This window comes from Zingiber officinale, chromosome 2B (assembly GCF_018446385.1).
Source record: "Zingiber officinale cultivar Zhangliang chromosome 2B, Zo_v1.1, whole genome shotgun sequence".
Taxonomy (NCBI): Eukaryota; Viridiplantae; Streptophyta; class Magnoliopsida; order Zingiberales; family Zingiberaceae; genus Zingiber; species Zingiber officinale.
In genome coordinates, this window is record NC_055989.1 from 61,480,053 (window position 1) to 61,502,269 (window position 22,217).

Genomic DNA, 22,217 nt, shown 5'->3' on the forward strand with positions numbered 1-22,217 from the left:
CTCATTTTCAAGGAGTAATAATACCTTAAAAATGTCCTCCAAGTGTCAACTTCTTCAAGGTTAGATTAACTACCCTTCCAATTAGAGTTGATACTCTCTAGACCTATCTAGGGGGTAGAGAACACACTCCTAGGAACTCAAAACCAATTGTTGCTCCTTGGGTGTTCTAGATATTTACTAGGGATAACTTCTCTTGATACCTTCCTAATGACTTCCTAGGCTTCTTAGAAGCCTTGATCATACTTGACTCCTCTAGGTCAACTCTAGGGATACCTTCCCTTGTGACATTCTTGGTGACTTTCTTAGGCTTCTTAAAAACCTTAATCACATTGGGCTCTTCAAGGTTAACTCTAGGGATAACCTCCCTTATAGCATTGACTTGACCACTTGACTTATGGTTAGTTCCATATTTATATGGAACCCTATGGTATGAAATCACATCCTTCTTGCCTTTTAGTTTATACCCCAAACCTCAACCATTGGATGGTTCTTGCCTATTTTGACCTAGGTTTGACCCTTTTTTTTTATCTTTTGACACTAATTGCCAATTTTTCTAGGGTCCTCTCTAATTTTTCAAGTTTTGACCTTAAGACTTGATTTTCACTCCTTAAGTTCTCAAATTTTGACTTTTTATTAAAACCTTGAGTCTTCTTTTTCTTAGGCATATATGTAAAATTCTTAGAATTATTGTCTAAGTAATCACCTATCTTCCTAGACTTAGGTATGGTAGTTCTAACATGATATGAAATATATTTTTTCTTAATTATATTACGCTTCCTATTTTCATGATAAATAGCATTTAAGTGATATAAATTTGAATTAGCATGCTTTTTATCATTAATTAAAAGAATTGCATTAATAAAAGATACCTTGGGTTTGCTCTTGAAAGCTCCGCCTTGATTTTAGTTTTCTCCTTAGCTCTTAGTTGATTTCCTCCCCTTAGGACATTGACTTCGATTATGTCTCTTTTGACTACACAAGAAGCACCCATATGTTCCTTGTCCTTCCGTATCATAGGGCCAACCTTCTTAGGCTTCTCCTTAGCCTTTGGTGTCACTTGATCCTTCTTCTTAGTCAATTTTGGGCACTTGCTCTTGTAGTGCCATTTCCCCCTACACTCAAAACAAATAACATAATATTTATTATTACAAATTGAAATAATTATACCTTCACTTGTAGGAATGACACATGATCCTCCATTTGATTTTTCTTGATTTGTGGAGGTAGCACAATCTTCCTCTTCATTTGACCCGGAAGTGGAATATTCTTCTTGATCCGATGTTAATGAATGACGCTCCCCCTCAATCCTAAAGGTGGAGGTCTCTTTATCTTCATCCTCATGCACATGAAACAAAGAGTATACCCTTTTGCCTTCGTCCTTGTGCTCTCTTGAGGATGGACCTTCTTCAATTTCCTTCTTAGATGTTGAGCATCTCTCAACCTCCGAATACTCTTCCTCTTGATCCAATGAGTTGTCTTCTTTGGATTTTCTTGATTTGGTGTAGTGGAGGGTTCTTCATGGATTTTTATAAATTTGCTCCAAAGATCCTTGACATCTTTATAATCTCTAATCTTACATATAATTATTCTTGGCAATAAACTAACCAATAATTTAGTTACCTTGTCATTTGTCTCTCACCTTTGAATTTGTTCCTTGCTCCAATTACTCTTTTTGATAATTTTGTCTTTTGAATCCTTTGGAGCTTTAAAGCCTTCCATTAGAGAAAATTATTGCTCTATCTCTCTATTATCAAGAAATTTTTTATCCTTGATTTCCAAAGATCGAAACTTATCATTGTGAATGATGGAAGCATCCTTGTGTCGAATCCGAGTCCATCTCGGAATTCCATCTCGAAGTTGAGATCTTCTGATGAAATCTTTGACTTGATGAAATTTGGGTTTCAACTTCTTCTACTTCCTCTAGCTCTTTGCCCTTTTCGACGATGAGTCTGATGAAGAGCGACCTCGCTTTGATACCACTTGTTGGGATACTCCGGAGCTAGAGGGGGGATGAATAGCTCACTCACTTCATCGATGATGATCTTTTACAGTGGAAATATTCGAAGCAAAGCTCTCAATACTAACATAAGGATTTACTTGGTATCCACCTCAAGATGAGATGACTAATCCAAGGATCCACACACGAGCACACTCTCCATTATCAAAAACACAAATTCTCGGAACAATCTGGAGGTGGATAAACCTCGTGCAACACAAGAACAAGAATACAACTCTAAACAAGAAGTAAATGTAAGAATACAACTCAGAACCTCTTATTGCTTGATCTCTCGTTGCTTGTGAATGCCTCTTGTAAGTTTGGAAGTGCAGCAACACTTTAGCCCTAAGTTTCCAAGAACTGACGGTGAAGATCTGTGAGCTCAGTGAGTAGTTGCAGAGAATTGATACAAATCTGAACCTCGCCAACGACTTTATTCTATCGTGATCTAGGGTTCCAAATCAATTGGGTCTGCTCCCAATCGATTGCCACATTAGATCCCAACAATCACAGTCATCCATAGCTCACAACCTACGCAACGGTTATATCCCAATCGATTGGGGAGGTTTTAATTCATCAACTGATCGATTCAAAGCATCTCTATGCTCTCGTATAAGACCTACAATCCATTGACCAATCGATTCTGACTCCTTCACGTCTTTGTGAGAAAATCAGCTCCAATCGATCGACTGATCAATTGGAGTAGCCCAATCGATCGGCTGATCAATTAGAGTATCCCAATTGATCGACTGGTTGATTGGAGTAACTCAATCGATTGGCTGATCAATTAGGGAGCATACTATGCTCTAGCGATTTTCCTCCAATCGATCAACTGAACGATTGGGCTACCTTTACTCACAACACTCTCCCAATCGATCAACTGATCAATTGAGACCTGGTTCAATCGATCGACCGATAGATTGACCAACCCTAACTTACTCAACTCAAGTGTAGGGTTCCCTTATCCAACATTTGGTTAACTATGGCCTGTTGGGACTTCCTTGTGCCTAGCATCCGGTCAACCTTGACCTGTTGGGACTTCATCGCCAAGTGTTTGATCAATCCTTTGACCCACTTAGACTTTTCTCCTTGTGCCAAGTGTCCAGTCAACCTTGACCCACTTAGACTTCTAAACACCAGGTGTCCGGTCAACCTTAACCCACCTGGATTTCTACTGCCTTGTTTAACTTACCAGAGCTTTCCTTCTGCCTACCTTAACTCTCTAAGGCTTTTTACCTAACTTTACTCACCAAAATTTTTCTTCAACCTAGCTTCACTCACTAGAGATTTTCACATGACTTTACTCACCAGGATTTTATCACTACCTAGCTTCACTCACTAGGACTTTTCACTTGGCTTCACTCACCAGGACTTTTCTCACTGCCTAGCTTCACTCACTAGGGCTTTTCACCTGACTTTACTCACTAGGACTTTTCATCACCTAGCTTCACTCACTAGGATTTTCCTAGACTGTCTGACTTCACTCACCAGGGTTTTTCTAAACTTCATAGCTTCACTCACCAGGATTTCCTCATTGCTCGACTGCACTCATCGGGACTTTCCACACCAAGAGTCTGGTCAACACTAACCCATTTGTATATTTCTCTTCTGCCAACCTTCTCGTTGGACTTGCCCTTACCTAACATCCAGTTAGGACTTTCTAATGAAGTATCTAGTCAACTTTGACCTACTTGACTCTTCTAGTTAACCTTTAACCATCAATCTTCCATATGGATAATTGCACCTGCAATATCCATATATTGTCAAACATTGAAACTCAAACATCAAGACTCAAGCTTGAGCCAACTCAAGATTAGTCAATCTGGTCAAACTTGACCCAAAAGAAATTGCACCAACAATCTCTGCCTTCAAAACCTCCAGCTCGGCCTCTTTAGTCTCTAAGGCTTGTTGCTTCTCTTCAACCTGCACCTCTTTTGCCATCATCTCGGCTATTTTCTCTACTAGCTCTGATGCATATGCACCATCAACCTCCTTTATCTTAAGCAAGAGAGCCTTCGCCTCAACTGTATTCTTGTCCAAATTCGACAAGGCCCTCGCCTTCTGAGTGCTTTCAGATTTAAGCCTGGACTCGTAGGTATGCAAGCTGGCCTAAAGTCTTTTAACGATAGCTAATTGAGAAGTCCCCCTCTCTTTCTTCTCGAGGAGGACCTTTTCAGCCTTCAACAACAACTCCACTTAGTCCACTACCTCCTTCAACTGGGCCAACTCCTCCATCATCTGATTGGGAGGGGCGTCTGAGAGGATTCTAGCTCCTCCACTCACTTCTTCAGAGTTTGGTTTGTTTGGTCTAGGTCCACCAGCTTTTGGCAAATGGTTAGCTCCATTACCTAAAATAAGTAAAGGTGCAAAAAACAGTGAGCTTAAAATAAAGGAGGGGTTCCACTAAGAGTTGAAACTTACCCCTATCACATCTTGGGCAAAATCATCTGCTAACCCGCTTGGCGATCGATTAGCAGTTCACCCTATCCAATCCTCCTAGGTCTCAGCAAGTGTACCCCTCAGCCTTAATTATCAGGTGTTGGGGATGAGGCGGATCAAAAGGAGGCAAAATTATCCCTCTCTAGGAAAGAAACATGAGGGTTGTGCTAATTTTCGTCGAAACAGGCCAACATGAGAAACTGGGTCTGGACACACAACCCTTCTAGGGGGAGTCGGTTGAAGGAGGTGGCAAAAAAGAGATTGACTGTGCAGCAATGGGGTCAGACATCAAAGAGGGACCCACCAAGGGATGGTCGCTAAGAGGCTCAAGATGAATTAAATTAAGATCTCCAGCCTGCTACTCTTAAAGAGATGGCGTTGAGCTCTGCCCATATATGGACAGCGGATGCGGCAAAGGGGCCACTTGAGGAGCTTTGGTGGAGGGAGTAGCCAGTCAGCACTTCTTGCGTTGAATTCGTAAGGATTCACAGGACTCGGTGGACTTCGAAGAAACTCGAATGGGCACTATAGAAGGGCAAGGGGTTAGCATTTCCCTTGTACTTGTTACGTCGCTCCCCCTCGCCCCACTGGCTGCCTTCTCACTGGCATTGGCCTCATTTGTAGAGTTGGTCGAATGAGGGTCATGCTTTTATAGCTCGACTTTCCTGCACTAGTTCAGCTCCCCTTTATCAAGCTTAAGGGTTGGCTTCCACATAGCCCTAACTGCGAAGAAAAGAAAAGACTTCAGTTAGCTATCATATCAAAATAGGGCTAAGTTCCTTACCAAAGCTATAGGGTAGTCCGACGTTGATTGGACTCAGCCCAAAAATATATAGAATGTCCTCTTAGAGCAGCTTGTTGATGTCAAATTTTAGACCAGCCAATATTTCCAATGCATAAATGAAGGTAGACTCTCAACGAAAGTTGTCCAGCTTCGGCATGGGAGGTAGCTCCATTTGCTAGTTGGTCGACCATGATATTAGGGGGCCAATCGGATGAAAAAATAGTAGGTTTTCCAACCCTTATTAGAAGAATACATTTTATCAAATAAAACAACCTTCATTTGGGCTTCGAGAATAAAAACACCTACCTCCGATTTCTTTGGATAATAAAAATAGTGAAAAACATGAGAAGTCAAAGGGATACGATATAGGTAGAAGAGAATGACAACCCCACACAGTAATCGGATGGAGTTTGGGGCCAACTACTAGAGGGGAATATGAAAATATTGAAAGATTTCTAAAAAGAAATGGGGGATGAGAAAACGAAGACCCCCAAGAACTTATCCTTAAAAATGGTGATATAACATGGGGGAGGAAGATGAGGACGATTAACGGGAAAAAAGAGGACATAAAAGCTTAAGGAAAACTTACAAGTGAAGAAGAAGGTCGAAAAGCTAAATCATGGTGGCAGGCGATGAGCGCTGGAAGGATGCAGTAAGTGTAAGCAAAAAACCCTAGGCTGATGGAGTTTATAAACTTAAGGGTTTGAGGCACAACCATCTTATCTTTAGGGTAAAAAGCGGGTTACCAACATTGTCGAATCGAAAGGATAAAACTGCTAGCAATCTAATCGGTGGGCATCCCTTCAGGAATTAAAAGAGCAAGCATGGTCAGGCCACGTGGTGACACCATAGGAAAGGACATTTATGATGGATGTGACTAGCGAATCATTATCCTAATATGTCATCACGCATATCGATTACCATGCATTTATGGCACCCGACATTCCCCCTTCTCGAAAATGATAAGTTCCAACAAAAAGCGTCGCAGAATGATGCCAACAAAATTTGGGGGCCTGATAAAAAAAAATTAGAGAATGAAGAGGTCTAGTTAGCCGGGACTAGGTCTCCTTCGATTAAACTTGAAAGAGAGGCTTGTGATATGGTAAATGAGAAAAAGTCCTTTAGTAGGGCCCAAGAGGTCTAGTTAGCCGGGACTAGGTCTCCTTCGATTAAACTTGAAAGGGAGGCTTGTGATATGGTAAATGAGAAAGAGCCCTTTAGTAGAGCCCAAGAGGTCAACAGGAAAGTACAAGTATTGGTCAAAATCCAAGATGGGTCAAAAGACTGAGTAGCTAGTCTAGCAGGACCTGTCTTCCGCCGATCGAACTAACTCTCTATAGGCCCCACTCTCGGCTCTGCCAAACTCGCACTAGGCCCTGCTCCCCATTCTCTCTTGATCGGTTCCTATTGATCGGACTGACTCTCTACATGCCCCACTCCCGGCCGGATATGCACGGGGCTCTACTCCCCATTCTCTCCCTATCGGTTCCTACCAATTGGACTAACTCTCTACAGACCCCACTCTCGGCTCTGCTGGATCCACACAAGACTCTACTCTCAGTTCTCTCCTAATCGATTCTTGCTGATCGGACTGACCCTCTATGGGCCCCACTCTCGACTCTGCCGGACCTATACGAGGCTCTACTACCCGTTCTCTCCCAACCAATTCCTGCTGATCGGACAAGCCCTCTATGGGTCCCACTCCCGACTCTACCGAACTCGCATGGGGCTCTACTCCATGTTCTCTCCCGATCGGTTCATGCCGATCGGACTAGCTCTCTATAGGCCCTACTCGCGACTCTGCCGGACCCGCACGGGGTTGTACTCCCCATTCTCCCGATAGACTCTTGCCGATCAGACTGGCTCTCTACGGACCCCACTCTAGACTTTGCCAAACCCGCACGGGACTCTGCTCCTTGTTCTCTCCCGATCGACTCCTTACCAATCAGACTGGATGCAAAAGAACTCACACTAACTTGTCGGATCACTCATGGAACTCTACTCCCTCTTCTCTGGTGATATCGCCACAACCCATTTAGGCCTCATAAAATAGTAGGCTCTCTAAGGGGCCCATCGTTAACAGCCCAATAGGCCTCTTGGCCTATGAGCCTATCTTACCATTAATACGACATGTGGATTTGTCAGAGTCAGAAGATAATATTCATGTACAGATATGCAACATACCCTCATACCTATGATGTAACGATCGGATACAACGTAAGAATAGCGATGAGACAAGTTGACTAACAACAAGATAATATCTCATTAAATGTGAGGATTGTGAGGAGCATTATAAAAGAGAGTCCTTAGCTTCTTTGCTAATACAAGTACATGTACAAAGACTCAGACTTTCTCCTACTTCTTCCTATTTTGCACCACCACTTTGCGACCATCGTTTTTTGACTTGATCGTCGGAGTAGCTGTGCCAGAGTATCCCTGGCCTACTTACTGATGATTTCACTCCTTTTGCTAGTGTTTGCAGATAATTTCTAGAGATTTTTGAGTTGAGGTCTCATCCCTGATCCGCATTCCAGCTAGTTGACCAGTAGTATGCTCTCCATTGCTTCTAGACGGGATCATCAATGTTTTGAGCTCCTTAATGACTTTGAAAGTGTTCGATTTCGCTTTAAGAAAATAAGCACACGCATACATACTATAAGCATCGATAAATGTCAATAAGTAAGAGCAATTAGTTAGGGAAAGAGTCATCATCTTGCTACACAAAAGTATGGATCGATCGAAATGTTTGTTGAACGAGAGTGTTTGCCAAGCACACATTCGCTCAGATACATCTTCTTCACGCTTCAAATCAAGTAGCGCTACAACCAACTACAAAATGATTATGCCACAAACCGAATCGGTTTCAACCTTCATAGCTTGAATTGAATAGAGTTTCGACTCCGAAGTAAGGTTCTACTTAAGCAAAAACGCTGTCGGCAAAATATAGTTAATACCTAGCTCAACGAGTTTATAGACAATTATGGCACCAGTAGCTCTGCATCTTATTCGAACCGACTAAATTTAGAGAGGACCAATCCAATCTCACAGAAACCTCCCACTGATCCGGAAGGCTAACAGCCAACGTCCCATAGCAGCACATTCTTCTTTATTGTTTAAGATATTAGCTTTATGTTCATCAATCTCTTTTTCTTATTGTTCAATATGATTAATTGGATTTCGTGGGGGTAGATCCCACCATAGAAAGTCAATTGCTCTGCTAACGCACAGATTTTGATAGATAAATTTGTTGAAAAACAATTGGTGTAACAGAAAGTCAACTGCTCTGCTCGAGCTTCTGTGCCATGGCCGGTGTGAGGGAACGGAGGGAGGCTTCCGACTTCGTTACATGCTGCTGTTCCGAACGAAAAACAGCCGGCCTGGAACAGTTGGTTGACAACGTCACACTCTTAATCTCTGAACCATTCGAGCATTTCGTGCAGTGCCGCCTCCGGCATTATCTCGACCTCGCCCTCTGCTTCCATGCCATGACCCGCCTTTTGCACCTCTGCTTCTGTTACATCTCGATGCCGCTGCCGTCCGCCGCCAATGCTTTCTGGCGGCTCCACCTCCCCCGTGACTACGGCGTCCTTTCCGGTGAGCCACTGCACGACGGACTGGAACTGCCAGGCTTCTGCTTCCACGAATGTTGTCACAATGACTTTGATCTTCGCCGGCACTGGCCGCCGCCCCGCACTGGCGGCGCTGCCACTGCGATTACTCTGTGAAAACATTCCTTGTGGAATTTGGTGAGCGGGAGCTCTGCATTTTGAGGCGGTTAGAGTAGTTCCATCTATAAATATAGTGGATTGTTGACGGAGCAAGGATTTGACAGAGTTGAGAGTAGTGGTTGGTATTCAAATACGACGACTCAGAAAAAGTCAGAGGCTGACTTGTTCTTTTCTATTATATTTTCTCTTTAAATAAATAATATTTCTATTTTTTTCATTTTTCTTAATTTTTATTCACTGTTTCTAGAGTTTTTGACCAGGTCGAGCAGCCAAAACCAAAATATATCTGGTGAAATGAAAGCAATAATGACTTCTATTAACAAAAATAACCTTGATAATTAGAAAATAAGGTAAAATGATTTTAAGTGAAGGAAAAAATAGTATTAATAAAATACTTTTTTTTAATAGCCCAAGTATAAATAGGGCTGTAAACGAGCCGAGCCAAGCCGAGCTTTGGGATGTTCAAACTTGTTTAATAAGGTAACTGAGCTGAGCTGAGCCGAGCTGAGTTTAAAATGAATCGAACTTTTGAAATGATTATTCAAACTTGACTTGGTTTATTTTTTATGAACTTGAACTTGTTTGAAGCTTGACTTATTTAAATGTTATCGAACTCTCAATTCAAGTTTGGCTTGAGCTTGGTTCAAACTTAATTTGTTTAGATGTTATCGAACTCTCAATTCAATCTTGTTTGATTGTTTAAAAACTTTAGTTGTTCGATTGGTTATTGAGTTTGATAATTTAAACTTATTTGTTTATTTTATTTTATTATTTATTTAACATATTGAAAAAAATTTTATTAATGAATATGATTCGTAAACATTGCTCACGAACGTTAACGAGTTGAACACATATGTATTCAAACTTCTTTGTTGAGTTTAACGAATGAACTGTTCAAACTTGTTTATTTAATTAATCTTGTGTATATTAACGAACATAAATAACCTCTTACCAAGTCGAACACTAAATTTATTCATGAACGCTTAATTCATTTACAGCCTTAGGTATAAAGTACTTAAAATTTTTCATTAAATTCAACGCTAACATATGTCTGAGTATTGAACTGTAATACTCCTTTGGTAGACACCTTAGCAATAAAAAATACTCTTCTGTTCTATTCATTATTTTGATCACTCAGGTGGAATCCTATAAACACTTATTTTGTGCATATATAATATGTCTAACATATTTTATTTATTCCTAAAATCAATGAGTCAATTCAACTTTTATTAAAATAAATAGGTAGTCCTAAAAGTACGCCATTGAAAATAAAATTCCACATCAGTAGAATTATTTTTCATAATTTCAATTATATTTTCCGACAATAATATGTGCACAAATATTTTAAAATATTAGAGAATATGATCGAATTATTTTAAAATAGCTGGAAACACAAATTAATTAGAGAGAACAATTGAAGACAGGGTTAATTATGAACAATAAATTAAATATAAAAATGAGAATTTAATACAAACATTAAAGATTAATGAGTTGAAAATTATATTTCATCAAGTAATACTAATGAAAACATGACATTTATTGAGAAAGAACTTCAAATGCTAGTTGTCAAAAAAAAATAATAATAATAATAGGAAGAAGATAATAAATAAAATATAAGAAACACTTATAACCAAACACTTTCTCAAATTTCAAGCTAAAATTCAACATTGTTACCTCATATATCAGGCTCAACAAGAAGCAGAGGAGCAAAATTTTAACAAAGCCGTCATATTGACATGTAAGTTAGCATAGAAATGAAAGAGTTTTGATTGCTCATCTTAATCCGATCGCAAGGCTTTCGGTAGCATATGTAGATCAGGTTCTGCAAGAGTTGACAGAGATGAGAATTGCAGTGCCAATGATTCCTCTTTGCTGTATTTGATTCTTTCATCTGTCCAGAAAATAAGACACCTTGAGATTTATTTATAGAGCAAGCAAAAGAGACGAGATTGCATCTATAAGTGTTTGATATTACCTACAAAGGTGACCTTGCAGTGCTCGCCAGACTTTTGCAACCGAGACACTTTGGATATCTTGTCTGAGGTTGGGGATGCTCCACAATAGCATGTTAAATCAGCAGAGACATTTCCTTCACTAGGAGCCAGACCGACCAGTTCCAGTCGTAGTTCAATCTGAGGGTGTTGTTCATGGAAGAATGACAAAGAATCCTCTGACAAAAGCCAACAACCCCTCAAATCTAACACTCGAAGTGTCTTTGGAGGCATAAAATAAAGAAGCCCAGAATTTGTAAGTACAGCATCGCGATATCCAAGGAACTTCAGCTTAGAGAAAGATGACAAACTATGCAAGAAGACATCGGAAAGGAAATGACTCTTTAAAAACAAACAATGTAGCTGCTTTAGGAAACATAATGACTGCAGTGCTTCATCTTGTATTAATGTATCCTCCAAGTTCAAACTTTCCAGTCGACTGAGATTCTGAAGCAAGCTCAATGAGGAAGCATTCTCTCTATTATCTCCATTTTCAAAAGCAAAACCTGATATTTGAAGGATAAATACTCAGGAACAAGAATTTCTATGTAATAAGTAACTGAAAAAAAGGAACTAAAACACTATACCTTTGATCTGTGTGTGGCTTAGATCAATTACTCTCAGAGAAGGCATCATAGAGATGTATGAAAGTGCAATGTCATCAATTAGAGTCTTTGACAAACATAGGGTTTCCAAGTTTATGACATTTCCAGCCAAAACACCTACCCCCTCCGAGGTGAGCTTTGTATTGTTGGCATTCAAGTATTTCAAATTTTTTCCAGCTTTTGCAATATATTCAACTGAATCATCTGTTATTCCACAGAAACTGAGATCTAAATGCTCTATGACGTGTGTGTTGAACAGAAAATGCAAATTGCAAATGGAAGATCGAGAGATATTCAAGTATGTAATATTTTTAATATCCATCATGGAAAATGCTTCATCAACATCAGAAAATGTGGTTCCAAGGAAAAAGAGCTTGGACAAAGGATCACTAATGGCATTTTTGGCATAACATACAGAAGAGATGTTGCAATTACTCATATTCAAACGTGTAATAGAAGGAAGATATGGCAACTTGGTGACTTTTGTCCAAGCAAGGTTCAAGAAGCTCAATTTGGGAAATGTTGCCAAGACAGCAATTCCTTTATTTGTGATTTTACTACCCCATAGATCCAGGAACTCAAGCTTTTTCAAAACCTACAAAATAGATAAGATGATTGTATTAGTTAGTAGAGGTAAGCACAATTTGTAAAACCGTCTCTTCTTTCAAGGACTGATGGAAATCCCCACATACAAATCTGAAAAGTTTGAGGGACCTGATGTATATAGAGGTTTGCTTTGATGCCAACACTACAATTGAGTGATTCACATACAAACTGAAATGGTTCGAGTGCCAAGTATGAAGGTTTGTTTTGCGGAAAGATAGTGGCTCCTTGAGTTTGTTTTCTCACAGTCTATTTAAGGTTAATCTAAAAGAAATTTCCAATCAATTTGATGATTTGATACTGTTTTTTTTTACTAACAGTCTATTTAAATAGGACCTCATATGAAAGCCTTCGGCAAATTCCCTGGTCAACTCTGCTCCCCCATTCATGGCATGCTCCCCATCATTATAAGCTCTCCTACAGCCTCCTCAGCTACGAATGTCAAGCATGGGTAACAAAAAAAATGAAGAAAATAGATTACAACTAGCTTAAAGGTTCATTTGCAAGTAAGTTCAGTTTCTACATCAATCCAAACTGTTGACTTAACTATTAACTAATAATCAATGGCTAAAACCACTTATTTATATGGAAGCATCCAACATCTAAACTAAAAGCCTAATAAACCTAACACTATAACTGAACCCAAAAAGGAAAGCAAAAAAATTGACATACTTGAATATCTTGTATGCATAGTTGAACTTATTTCTCTTGCAAATAAATGGTTTCAGTGTAATCAGTGAAACATGTGTAGCAGAAGTAAATGAAGAAGGCTAAACAGATGACAATACCTGCAATGAGAGAATATATAACTAGCTTAAAGGTCCATTTGGAAAAAACCTCAGTCTCTACATAAATCCAAACTGTTGATATTAGTTATTAACCAATAACTAAAACCACTTCTTTGTAAGGAAACATCTGAATCGATACATCTAAACAAGCTCAATAAACCTAACACTATAATTGAACCTAAAGTGGGAAGCAAAAATTGACATATTGGAATAGCTTGTATCCGTAGTTGAAGTTTACACTATCCCAAGCAAATGATTTCAGTGTAATCAGTGAAACATGTGTAGCAGAGGTATACAAAGAAGGATAAACATATAACAATACCTGCAATGAGAGAAGCGCGTCATCAGTGACAGGAATTCCTCCCAGATCTAGTAAATCCAAATTGCTAAGTGAAGAAAGGAGATTAACTCCTGCAGAGGTCAATCCGATCTCTGATATATGAAGTTTCTCCAAGCTTTGAATGGATATAAGATGTTTGATGCCAAAATCAGAAATCTTGGAACACCTTGACAAATTCAACTCTTTCAAATTATCCATTCCTTACAAAAATTTAACAGGAAAACTTGTTAATACACTGGAATTTCTGTACCAAACAAACTAGTTGATCCAGATTTACCAATTTGAGCAAAATAACCCCCATATACTGACGAGCTGAAGCAAACAATAGATTTTAGTGCCTCAAACAGAAGAAAGTGAATCCGGAATATTGGAGAATACAACATTTGCAGCATGTAAGACACTCCGAGGAAACTATGTGCTAAAATTTTATGCATGGCTTGCACCAGAGCTATGTTAACTGTGACTTGATAAGTTTGCCCGGACTCATAAAGCGAATACATGACAAACATTTTAAGTTTTGAAGTACCAAAAATCTATGGGCGGTAACAATTAGAAGAAATTTGCATTTAGTAGTAAATACTTGCATGAAGACCCTGATATGCGAGCTTTTGCAGTCTGAAATCTGAATTTAGCAACATAAACAAGTTTCAACACCCATAACAGGCTATTTTCTGAACACAGATCCTTACAAGGCCTTCTAAAACATTTTTCCATGCTCCAAGAGTTGCTTCAGTCACACCAGAAAATACTGTGATATAGAGAATCACAATTTCTTTTTGAAATAGATTCACAAGTTAAACATTGATACAATTGTTAATATAGAATTTTATCCAATTTAATTTTTGCAACTTAAACTATTTTGAATTTTAGGCGATCAGTTAATATGAATTGAACCAATTCATGGCCTTTAGGGTTCTAGTGTTGTTTAATTAAGATTTGGTAGAGTTCATCAAGTAGGTGTAGAGATTACGATAGCATGGGTCTGGACTGGGCTTGATTTGGGCTAATATCGACCAGTTTAGGGCTAAACCAAGTTTAGACCAAGGATAAGCCAATTTAGTCCTATTATGGGTTTAGTGGGAAAGTTAATTTTGTTGGGAGTATATAAACTCTTACTTCCTCTTCTCTCTCCACAAAGACAACTCACCTCTCTCGTAGTCACTGTCTTCTCCTCTTCTCCATGACACAAAACCTTCCTCTCTTCCACGTGACACGCGAGCTGCTACTTGACACTGCTCTTTGTGCATCCAGTACCAACCATTGTCAGTGAAGCATCCTCCTCTCTTCTTTGACAACCCTAGCTTCCAACTCTTTCTCTCTTGCTTTCGCTCCTTCTTTCCTCTCATGACTAGAACACTTACCACCCTAGTGATCCCCATCATACCCTTACGTGAAGCCACACACTTCTAGTGACTCTTCTCCGCACACAAGAGTCAATATCACAGACTGGCAACCCAGCTGCATTCTCGCATGTGTCCCAGCGTTGTTGCTCAATGCTCATGTATGCTTCGGTCGTTCGATGCTCATGTGTGCCTTGGCGACATTTTTTATGCTTGCTTGCTTGCATCCTAACATCATCGCCTAACCTTCACATGCCCACACATCAACCTCGTTGTCATTTAACCTCGCGAGTGCACGAGACACCACCACTTGTCATCATGCCCTCATGCGAAGACTTGCATCCTGTGAAACCTGTCACCACCACTAGGTCTCGTCCCATGCACCCTGTGACCCTTTACTTTGTTGTCATCCCTGCCCTTATGCAAAATTTGTCATCCGCTCTCTTTTTCCCACTTGTGATACCTTGTCTAGACTTCCCTACTACCGAGCAAATTGTTGGTTGTTTGGGATCAGAGAGCTTGTTTTAGGGTAAGGATTTTGTGATCACCTATTTTGGAATAATAGTTGATTGTTATTTATGTTAGGTTGGACCAAGTGTTTGGTACCATCGAACTACTCTATTTCTTTGACTGAGGAGAATTGCTAGGTAAGGGCATGTTTAACTTAACTCCTATTCTTGGGGTTTGGGATAATGATGCTAGCAAACCAGATTTTGCTAAATTGAGGATTTAATGTTGGCCATCTAAACAGAATCATTATCCTTCAAGTTGAGGTATAATGGTGATTGATGGATCAAAATTAGATCTATTAACATTGAAAATAGGTGGAATTTTAGACTTGATATTTCTATAGCATATTATTTATATTTGGGTTTTCACTGAGCATTACTCATTACATAGAGACTCATCCAAGGGAACGTATTAATCTTGAGGAATTTTGGACGTTCTCACAACACTTTTGAGGTGGGTAAATATATTCTTAATCTCACTTGTATGATTCCTTTTGCAATAATTAAATGTCTAAAATGATTATTCATTATATATGTTACCATAACTATTTTAAAAAGGGATTAAAACAAAACTAGATTAGTGAGTTCCTAAAAAACTAGACTATTGGGGGTTAAATAGATGATATTCTTCTTGTTATATGGCCATGTAGGTGATCTATGGGATTTAACATGGGGAAGTTTATTTTAAAAAGATAAAATGATGCTCTACTGATTCCTCTATTGATACATATCTTTTAGATTGTTTTACCATCCATGCTATATGTTGATGCTTATATGATATTTTTATGCTAAAAAAATTGCCTAGCAACCATCTTCTAATATATGGATAGCACAATATTTACTAAAAGATGACATTAGTTAGTCCTCAAACTAATCATTACTTGAAAATGACATAACTAATTGATATGTGAACCCAAAAGTGGAGCTATTTGTGTGAAACCACAATAAAATAACCATTTTAAATGATGAAAATAAATGCTAAAAAGTGATACTTCAAGAATAGTTGTTTTATTAGGGCCTGTGACTACCCACAGGCTATGTGATAGCATGTGTCACATGTGGTTAGTCATTACATGCTTCACTATGTTGCTATTTATTATCTGTGAGGGCTTTACATGTCGAATGATATTTTATATGCCCAAACACTTGGCCTCAGCGATTCACTTGTTAGTGGACATATTTGTGACAAAATAATATGCTAAGTGTGATAATGTGGTACCTTAAAGCAATGTGATAATTAATAAGTGTGATAAGTTTGAAAATCAATTATGTGCTTAAATGGAACCTCAAAAGCTAGAATGTGGAATATATCTCTTGATGGTTGGTTACTTGCCCACTTTGCAATTTGTGCTTACTCTATTTTTCTTGTCCTCTAGATTTGCAGGTGAGGATCGATATTTGAGGTCTTAACTGATTCAAGGCATTGTATATATAGAGTTGCTTAGAGATATTTGGTTGTACGAGAAACTGATTTTGTTTGAACTCATGATTGCTTATTTTACTTTTTTTGTTCAGTTTTTGCTTTCATACATTATAATGCATCACTTGTACTAATAAGTACTCTTTTTCATATTATACGTTCTTTTTTATGGAGATTTTCTTGTTAAAAAATTAAAATACAAATAAATTTGACTAAATTGGGTCTAAGCCCATGGTTTGAAAAATCGTGATCCAGATTGTAGGATCGTGCGATCCAGATTGCTTGGAAACACAAAAACAAAATCGACCAAGGATCGTTCATGATCGTTTTTTGTGGTAGGATCGTTAGAATTATAATAAGATCGGTAGAATCGTATCGATTCTCCGATCAGGCGATTTTGCACAATTTTTGTATTAGGGCCTGCTTTGTAAGCTTTAAACTAGGTTGTGGCCCCTATTTTGGCCCAACGACCCTAACCCAACCTGAAATGTTATTAGGTCTTTTTTGCTTAATAGAGTAGCGCTTCATTCCATTCCACAGTAGCCGTGGGTAGCCAACACTCGTTCATCTTCTATCCTAAATGGTGTCGGAGTGCCGCAGTGTTCGTGCCCCACTAAGCACGTGTTGTTCATGTAGTCGCAGTACTTCCCCTCAGCCACCCACGACCAGACCGCCTCTACAAGGCCCATTGAGTAGCTCACCCACGCCTGATTCGCCCCGTAGTGGCTCGACCCCAAGTCCGTGAACCCGCACGCATTACGCTCCTGTTGGTCCCACGCCATCCTACTTGTCGTGGTTGTCAGCTGCGACCTCCACTGGAGTGGCAACAATAATCGTTCATCTTCTCTACCCTAAACCCTTTGAATTTTGAAGGTTGAAGGCTAGCTGAAGTGAACGAATGAAGATTCATCACCTATCATCATCAACTGTCATCATCATCATCATCATCATCGACTACTTGCTTACAGGCTAGATTTCTTATAAATGCTTAATCTTTTTTTTCATTGCAAAAAACTTCCATTGGGTTTTAACTTTTACATGAAAATGATGAGGTTGAAGTCATTGCATCACATATAATGAGGACTGGTAAGTTAATTTTATCATCAATCATCATGTAAAGTTCCATTGGGTTTTAACTTTTACATATTAGTGCTAAATTTATTACATTCATTTTTTTTTTCATGTAGTTGATGAAACACCTAGTGAATCTCATGGAAAGAGGAAATAAGCCAATGAAATGCAAAGCTTTCACTTAGTTGATGAAGATGGTTTAAATGTGATCAATGAAGATGTTGTTCAAATGTCAAAGGAGGATGAACCTGTTAAAAATGTTGGCCACAATGAAGATTATGGATTTGGAGATGATTGTTATCGATTTGAGAATGACTTGTAATTATATAAATTGATTGTATATATGTTTAGAATAAGATGTAAGTGCTAAGAGTACACTAGGTTATTTTGGCTGCTAGGGTGGTAGGTTATTTTGGCTATGAAATACAAAGCAGTTGATGTTGATCTATCGATTGAATATGTATTTATATGGAGTATTTTTGTATTGAATGGATAGGTCCTTGAGAAGGAGTTGAAGCACCCCCTTCACAATTACAATAGAGCATGCTAGGTTATTTCTCAAGGATCACCCCCTTCTAATTATTAATCATTTTTCTATATGAATTATTAATCATAAATTTCCAAGGATTTTTGATAGGATCGTATGTTTCTATGATCCGATCCTACCCAAAATTGATCTAGATCACGATCCTATGAACTATGGTCTAGCCTTCCGAGTTAAAATACCCCTTCAATTGCGTCTAGCCTTATTTAAAGTTTGTTTACTAAATTTGACTAGAAAAATTATGGAGAATGGGAGTATATATATATATAGTTCAAGAACATTTCCTCTAAGGTAACAATAATACAAAGGTTGTTGACTAGATAGAGGAAACAGATTAATTATACCTGTAAGGTACCATATTGCAGCATCATTGATCCGCTTGCAATCTGCAAGATTTAATTTGCATAGATAACGAAATCCACCCAAATATACCAGCCATTCAGCACTGACACAGTTCTCTCCTCTTAAGTCAACATTCTCTACAGAATTCTGGAAATTTCTGCAAAAAGGTAACAATCTTACTCTAAATAGATATGGAAATGAAAAATATAAAGGGAAAATGAATGACTGTAGAAACGAGCAAATACCATTGTGAGTCACATTGGTAAAACTAGTGATAAACAATTGTAAGCACATCATACATTGACTTTATGCTAATATATCAAACCACGAGAATAACATAGAATGAGAACCTTCTACAATTTGTTGAAGAATTAATCAGGCCTTCTCAACCTAATTACAGCTAGTTAAGGACATAGCGGGTGCTTTTTGTTCTTGTCCTGGTGAATTGAGCAATTATACCAAAAGTCTCTCTCTCTCCCTTTTTTTCTCTATCCTCGAACACATTGATTCCATTGAAAATGGCGCAGTCATATTTTTCTCGCTTTCCTTTAATAACATCGCCAGAGACGGTGAAGGCGCATGTTGTGAGCTTCTGAATAGATTTTGATACAAGTTATGACAGATGGACCCGGGAGGTGACGTGGCGATTAAAGTCAAGATGACATGGCGGTCTTACTCTGAAAGGAGTGATATCCCCTCGTTCGGCTAGGATTAGTTCGCAGTGTTAAATCCTTGGACCAACTAGATCGAGTTCTAAACCGGCCCGGGGAGGATAGTCGGTCGATAATCCGAGTGGATCAGGGAGTATAATGACTTAAGGGTAACCAAATCCTATGGAGGTCAAGTTTAAGGTTGACCGGTCTTACATTGTAGTCAGAATAATTGACTCATTTTACAACATGTCAATCATAAATAACAGTGTGCGTGTGCGTGTGCGTGTGCGTGTGCGTGTGCGTGTGCATTTGTCCGACCTTAAAGGTGGGCGGGCATGTATGCCTTGACCTGTCAAATAACGCCCGGCCAAGATAAAGACGCCCAGCCTCATCAGTTCCCATATGTGCAACCAGTCGAATAACGCCTGACAGAGATAAAGGCGCCCAACCTCATCAGTTCCCATATGTGCAACCAGTCGGATAACGCCCGATCGGGATAAAAGCGTCCAGACTCATCAGTTCCCATATGTGCAACCAGTCGGATAACACCCGACTGAGATAAAGGCGCTTAGCCTCATCAATTGCCATATGTATGATTGGTTGGATAACATCCGACTGAAATAAAGGCGTTTAGTCTCATCAGTTCCCATATGTGCAACCGGTCAGATAAAAACCGGCCGGGTTAAAGGGCAATACAGAATGTAATTGAATGGTTCAATAAAAGAGGTCGGCTTAAGGACCGACTAAGATATATTCAACACAAAGTACATCAGCTAAACAAGCAGGCTAGCTTAAAGACTGACTGAAATATACTCAATGAACAAGCAGCAGAGAATATTTTAGCAATCTGTCAAGGTTATCGGGGAGTATTCCTTGCGAAGGTTAGTTATGACAGCATACTTCCTCGACAAGTTCATCAAGGGTGTAAATCATAAACAACAAAAGAGGTTCATCTGAAAGTAGAAAAAAGATTCCTCAGACTGTTACTGCATATCATCCAGACTATACTTTTTCGATCACCTAACAAACTTCAACATACGATGTCATATCATGATCACAGGGGTTGTGAGAGGTGGTATATAAAGACGATCCTCTTCATTGGCAAGGTAAACATCATTTGCATCTGAAACCTACGCTCTCGCAGATCCACTACCGTTCTTCATCTCACTCACCGGAGATCGTACTGACTTGAGCATCGGAGAGCCTTGTCAGGGATCTTTTCTTTGGTATTTGGTTACTAACGCTTTGTTGGATCGTCTAAGTGTGCGCAGGATTTGAAGGAAATCATCTTCTCGAAGCCAGGAGGTCTTCTCTTCGTCAACGATCAAGTCATCTTCACTAGCGCGCTATCTCACCATCTCTCAAACATGATCAGGTTTAATTATCATTAAGAAAAATCAGTTCAATTATCTAATACCCTGTTCCAGGCGAATGCTCACGCGCAGGAATTTTAGTCTCAATAAAGCAATTGCAGCCTCGGAGATTTTTTAAAGCAAAATTAGGACTCTGAAAGACTATGATCTTGAATTCCAAATGAATTAAAAGATCGATTTGACAACAAAAAAAAAGGGCTTTCGCAACGGATAAAAGAAGAACGAACTCGAGCCAGGAGGGGTAGCGGAGGAGGCGGCGGCAGATGATACGGCGGAGGAGGACATCGGCGAGGCAGGAAGGAAGGCGCTCGAGGGTCCGACGCTGCCTCCGCCACTTGTCCACACTATCACCAGTCAAGGTCGCCGCTTCGATGCACTTCCACACCAATCCACCGAAGGTTTCCTTCTCGCGCTCGATCATGACAGCTCCTCGCGTCAAAGACAGGGGAGAGGAGAGGTAGAAGGGGATTCCTAAAGCAGAGAGGTTGACGATCTTGGTGATGACCGATTTAGAGCCTCGCAATCATGCGACAGACTCGCCAACAGCACAATAATAGCTCGATTCCATGCATTGTAACAATAGATCGCGGTATGTAGATCCGTTACAAAGGTTACTACAAGTTTTTTTTTTCTTTCTTTTTTTTCTTTTTTTTTTTTCTTTTTTACATAATTCAGATATTTAACCCAACCAGTTATTTCTAGAAAGGATGAATTCGGTGCTATAATTTTTTTTTTTCATTTATCAAAATAAATTAAAATGAGCTTACAGTTGTCTATTTGAAACGCTCAGCATTTTTATATAGTTATGTTGAATCGTAAAAGTTGATAGAAAACAAAGAATGAATATCGATCGAAAAATTTTTGTATCGGAGTGTACAACAGAAAAGTAAAAGAACAACGCTAACAAGAATCAATTTACTTGGTTCGGAGTCTTGGTCGACTCATACTCCAAGGTCCGCACTCGTCGAGCGTTTTCGTTGGATAATTCACTATCAGTTCGAAAAGATGATTACAAAATCAATTAAAAGTGTAATTAAACAGAAATACTGACAACAAAAATAGAGGAGAAAAACTTTTGGTAGCACGTTGTCGGAGGAGTTTCTCAACGTCGCAGGAACACAACACAATAGAGCAGATGTCATTGTTCTTTGTTTCAGGGCTCACCTCCTTATATAGGATGCTCCGGGCGCTCGGATCCCTTCCGGGTGCCCGGATCGTGACGTAGACATGGCCAATCAATGCGTACCTCGTGACAACAAGATGAAGTTTTGCCTTCCGGGCGCCCGGACCAACTCCGGGCGCCCGGATCCCTTCCGAGCGTCCGGACCACCTTTCTCCAGAATATCCTTCTTCTGTAAGAAAGAGTTAGTCCGAGACAAAAATAATATTTTAAACTACCCTGCAAAACAGAAGTTAGCGCAATAGAAGAAGAGTAGTAATTAGATTCCGTCTCACCGAGACCGAAATCTAGTCAAGATCTCAACTTAGAGTTCCGAAATGATTTTAAGTTGGATCGGCGCCTAAGTTCCCTAACTAGGAACGCGTTCTCACCAAGTCACTCCCCTCCAATGACTTACCTTAACTTACCTGCCAGACGTCTAGTCAGCTCGTCGACTTGTCTGGATTTCATGCCAGCTATCAGGTCAGCCCGTCGACCTAGCTTGACTTCGTGCCAGACATCTGGTCAGCCC

General features: G+C 39.4%; 1 protein-coding gene across 1 annotated transcript; it reads right to left on the reverse strand.

Moving 5' to 3' along the window:
- Nucleotides 1–10,510: 10,510 nt before the first annotated feature.
- LOC122045684 (leucine-rich repeats and immunoglobulin-like domains protein 1) lies at nt 10,511–21,088 on the reverse strand. Its single transcript, XM_042606008.1, has 6 exons — nt 20,754–21,088; nt 18,503–18,657; nt 13,257–13,474; nt 11,526–12,138; nt 10,923–11,444; nt 10,511–10,838 (listed from the first exon to the last, which is right to left on the reverse strand). The coding sequence occupies exons 1-6, from the start codon at nt 20,945–20,947 to the stop codon at nt 10,726–10,728; spliced, it is 1,815 nt and encodes a 604-aa protein (XP_042461942.1). The 5' UTR covers nt 20,948–21,088; the 3' UTR covers nt 10,511–10,725.
- Between the last annotated feature and the right edge of the window lie 1,129 nt (nt 21,089–22,217).